At 43.7% G+C, this 5,064-nt stretch overlaps 1 protein-coding gene across 1 annotated transcript in view; it reads right to left on the reverse strand.

Moving 5' to 3' along the window:
* Positions 1 to 5,064, reverse strand: part of CFAP221 (cilia and flagella associated protein 221) — a 129,955-nt gene that overhangs the window by 64,156 nt on the left and 60,735 nt on the right. Inside the window, exon 12 of the mRNA XM_011983433.1 lies at positions 1,155 to 1,242. Within this exon, the coding sequence (XP_011838823.1) occupies positions 1,155 to 1,242 (88 nt within the window). The remainder of the gene's footprint in view (positions 1 to 1,154; positions 1,243 to 5,064) is intronic.

The raw sequence follows: 5,064 nt of genomic DNA on the forward strand, positions 1-5,064 counted from the left end.
TCCCCGGCTCAAAAATCTGTGTTATGGGTTGAATTGTGTCCCTTCGAAATTCCTATGTTGAAGCCTTAACCCCCAGAACTCAGCATGTGATGGTATTTAGAAATGGAGTCTTTAAAGAAGTGACCGAGTTAAAATGGGGCTGTTAGAGTGGGTCTGAATCCAGTATGACTGCTGTCCTTATATGAGAGATTAGCACACAGACACAGAGGAAGACCACATGAAGGTATGAGGAGAAGGTGGCCACCGATAAGCCAAGGAGAGAGATCCGGAACGGATCCTTCACTCATGGCTCTCAGAAGGAATCAAACGTGCTGAGAACTTGATTTTGGACTTCCAGCCTCCAGAACTATGAGAAAATAAATTTTTGTTGTTTTAAGCCACCCAGTCGGTGGTACTTTGTTACGTCCAACTTGAGCCAATTCATATAATATGTGATCGTTCTGCAAGTCCTACCAATTAAATTCAGACACAGAGCCCCAGCCGACTCCTGTCTCCTCTGGCCCATGTGTATCTTGTGTTTTAGCCACTGTGGACTTGTCCTCAGTGTTCTCTGCAGCTGCTGTGTAGGTAACAACCATCTTCAAAGCATGGTGAGGCCATGGGTGCTGCACAGTCCCCAGTTCCCACCCCTGAACCTACAGGTGCTACCTTGGAACCTCAGGTGTGGTGCCCTCAGACCAGTTTCCCTTTTCTGCTCGGCCCCTTTGAGGGTCTCTGACTTGGGACTATCATTTGCATCTGTCTCTGATGTGGGTCCTGGTTACCAACTTTGGGTCTCTTTTGTCTTCACGCTTTGCAGATCATGGGACAGGGGACCCCGACTCAAAACTCCCACCCGAATTTGAGTCATTTCCTCCATGTGAATGCCTTTGTCCTCTTTACTGCTTTTAAAAAAATTATACAAGGTCTTCCAGGAAGCATCCCAATCAGATGAGTGTTCTCTCCTCTCTGGCTTCTGCATCCTCACAATACTTACTATAGGTCCCTGGTGACACTTATAGCCAGTCTTGATTTATGGTTGACAATTTACTTGTCATCAGCCTTTCCCACTCCCAACTTAACTGTGGATTTTCCTCCACCTGGCACCTTGCAGACAGTAGGAATTTAAAAACATCTAGTGAAACAAATGATAGCAAATTAGCAGTAACTCTGACCTTATATTTGGCGCATGCTCTTTGCCACTCCTCAGTAAGCTCTTTTTTAAGTTTAAAAGACATAGGATCTTTACCAAGGTGCACCTGCCTGGGGAGAAAAAAAAAAAGAAAAAAAAACAACGGTGTCCACAACCCATCAGAATACCAGAGTCAACTTTAGGATGGAATATTTCACTATATTCCCAAACTGAAAAGGAACGCTGAGCTGCTGGAGGAGACACATGGGATACAGAAGCTATAGAGGCTTCAGCAGCATAACTAAGACGAATAATGTGTTCTACAAAATGAAGTTTATCTTAAATATTTATGAGTAACAACACTTGGATGCTCAACCTTCTAAATCATTACGGAAATATAAATCAAAGCCACAACAATACACCCCTTTACACCCACTGGGATGGCTATGATGATGATGATAATAATGGAAAATAACAGGTATTGCTGAGCAAGTGGAGAAATCATAACCCTCATATGTTGCTGGTGGGAATGTAAAATGGTTCAGCCACCATGGAAAACAGTTTGGTGGTGCCACAAAAAGTTACACATAGAGTTACCATATGACCCGGCGATTCCACTCCTAGGGTATGTACCTAAGAGAACTGAAAAGATATGGTCACATAAAAAAGTGCATATAAATGTTCATAGCAGCATTATTCATAATACTCAGAAAGTGGAAACTACTGAAATGTCCAGTAACTGATGAATGAATAAGCAAAATGTTGCATATCCAGTCAATGAGATATGATTCAGCCTTAAAAAGGAATGCAGTACTAACACATGCTATGATGTGGATGAATCTTAAAAACATGTTAAGTGGAAGAAGCCAGTCACGACAGAACATGTATTATGTGATTCCCTTTATATGAAATGTCCAGAGTGGGCAAATCCATAGAGACTGAAAGCAGATTGTGGTTGCCAGCGGCTTCAGGGAGTGGGGAGTGGGGAGTGACTGATAATGGGTATGAGGTTGCTTTTTCTAGTGATGCCTATGTTCTGGAATTGGGTAGTGCTGATGGTCATGCAACATTGTGGATTTACTAAAAACCTAGGCACAATAAACTTTAAACTGATTAAAATGATGAATTTTATCACAATTTAAAGATACTAATATGCAATGTATTCATCACAAAACCTAGCACATGTCTTAAATAAATAATATTTATGATTTTTAAAGTGGAGGTAGAGAGATGTTCTAGAGAACTGTTTTAGGTTAGAGGAGACTAAAGGGACATGAAAGCTAAATACAAATGGTATGATCTTCGACTGGACCCTGGATACCTCTCTCCAAAAACAAAACAAAAACTAACCAGGTATAGGCCGGGTGTGGTGGCTCACACTTGTAATTCCAGCACTTTGGAGGCCCGGGCTAGTGGCTGTCTCTTATACACATCTAGATGTGTATAAGAGACAGCACCCAGGCTAGGCTGGAGTGCAGTGGCGCAAACTTGGTTCCTGCAGGCTCTGCCTCCCGGGTTCATGCCATTCTCCTGCCTCAGCCTCCCGAGTAGATACCTTCTTTTTATAACTAACAGAGAGTGTCTTTGGAAATCATTTCCAAGACGCTTAACATTCATAGAAAGAATTTTAGGAAACTGTAACTATGGGAGTATACAAATTTCATTAAAAAGACATTTAACATCCCAGTAAAGTTTTAAGCTCAAGTTGATTATCCCGGCGTCCCGTTTTAAGGCAGGCATGTGGGGATTCCTCCCTTCTCCTGGGTGGTGGAAGCTGACAGGTCTTCCCGGGCTGGAAAGTGACCTGCGGTTCCCCGGAGGTGAGTGATCCCAGGCTGCTCTCCTTCCCTTACCTGCCTGCTTCCCTGATGGCGTCTGGGCCCTTTTTCTTATTCTCAGGAGCCAACAGTGACTCCTGGGGTAGGCTGGCTGGGCTGGGGTCAGTGTCTACATGTGTCTGCCCAGGTGGGAAAGGGGACTGCGTACTCCGCAGATGGTGTTAGTTTTTGCCTATCTGTGTGTTCTATTAATTGTTTGTTGGGTAACTTCAAAAACCAGCTTGGCTCTTAAGTACACTGTTTATAAAAATTTTAAAGGATTTATTTGGAAAAAATCTATTCTGATCATCACATTAACACCCTATTCAGAAATAAGAGAGGCATGCTATTGTCACCAGGGTGGCAAGCTGCCTAGCTCTGATTGGCACATATTAGGAAGTTGAGTTTGAGACTGAGCACATTAAGTTCAAAGTACAAATTTCATGGGGAGACCCAGATCCCCACCAGCATTAAGAGTAAAATAAAATAGGCAATTTAAAGAAGGGACTGGCAAATAGATCATTAGCTAGAATAATGACAAGGGAGATTTATTATATCTTTACTAAGACACTGCTGATTTAATGATGATGAGTAAAAGCTCATCATCCTTGAGGGCTGTGCCATCCCACTCTGAGGCCAGATCCTTCCTTCCCCCACCATTGCTCCTCTTGGTTTCCACCATGTACCTGGGGTGGAACTCCTCCAGGAGCTCCATGCCACTGGGTCACCTGCCAGGACTCAGCTCTCAGATGAAATCCCCTGGACACACAGAATGGGGTCCCTGAGACACTTGATCTCCCATAGTCCAAGGTGTCTGGGCTGCCTGCTCATCCTCCTTGCCCCACGAGCCATGCTTAAGATGGGACTGTTCCTTGGCTGATACTGCCCGCAGCCACAGCCTCAATGCCCACAGTGACTGATCTGGGCATGTCTGTGCCCACTTCACCTTTAAAAAGGTTAGAAAACAGCATTCCACTGTGGGGTTGACTGAAAATACTTGATGTTTTGTTTTTAAGAGAGCATGCAAAGAATCTGAACACGTGGAACTAAATTTAAATGCACATCTTATATGTGATTTTTCTAAATGCAAAGATTTACCAATGTAATGATTTTATATTCTTTTGTTTGTCTTATGAAAAATGAAGAAAAATAAGACAAATTTATTTAAATATCTAGTTGGACTCCAACTCTAGAAAGAAAAGTACATTCTCTATGTGAAACATATTCATATCTGACAAGAAATGTTTTTCCCCAATCCCTTCCAGCCACTGCTGCCAAGTCAGTCCACCTGAATCTCGCACTCCCCGGCTCAAAAATCTGTGTTATGGGTTGAATTGTGTCCCTTCGAAATTCCTATGTTGAAGCCTTAACCCCCAGAACTCAGCATGTGATGGTATTTAGAAATGGAGTCTTTAAAGAAGTGACCGAGTTAAAATGGGGCTGTTAGAGTGGGTCTGAATCCAGTATGACTGCTGTCCTTATATGAGAGATTAGCACACAGACACAGAGGAAGACCACATGAAGGTATGAGGAGAAGGTGGCCACCGATAAGCCAAGGAGAGAGATCCGGAACGGATCCTTCACTCATGGCTCTCAGAAGGAATCAAACGTGCTGAGAACTTGATTTTGGACTTCCAGCCTCCAGAACTATGAGAAAATAAATTTTTGTTGTTTTAAGCCACCCAGTCGGTGGTACTTTGTTACGTCCAACTTGAGCCAATTCATATAATATGTGATCGTTCTGCAAGTCCTACCAATTAAATTCAGACACAGAGCCCCAGCCGACTCCTGTCTCCTCTGGCCCATGTGTATCTTGTGTTTTAGCCACTGTAGACTTGTCCTCAGTGTTCTCTGCAGCTGCTGTGTAGGTAACAACCATCTTCAAAGCATGGTGAGGCCATGGGTGCTGCACAGTCCCCAGTTCCCACCCCTGAACCTACAGGTGCTACCTTGGAACCTCAGGTGTGGTGCCCTCAGACCAGTTTCCCTTTTCTGCTCGGCCCCTTTGAGGGTCTCTGACTTGGGACTATCATTTGCATCTGTCTCTGATGTGGGTCCTGGTTACCAACTTTGGGTCTCTTTTGTCTTCACGCTTTGCAGATCATGGGACAGGGGACCCCGACTCAAAACTCCCAC

The sequence above is a fragment of the Mandrillus leucophaeus genome, unplaced genomic scaffold, assembly GCF_000951045.1.
Source record: "Mandrillus leucophaeus isolate KB7577 unplaced genomic scaffold, Mleu.le_1.0 Scaffold25, whole genome shotgun sequence".
NCBI classification, from domain to species: Eukaryota; Metazoa; Chordata; class Mammalia; order Primates; family Cercopithecidae; genus Mandrillus; species Mandrillus leucophaeus.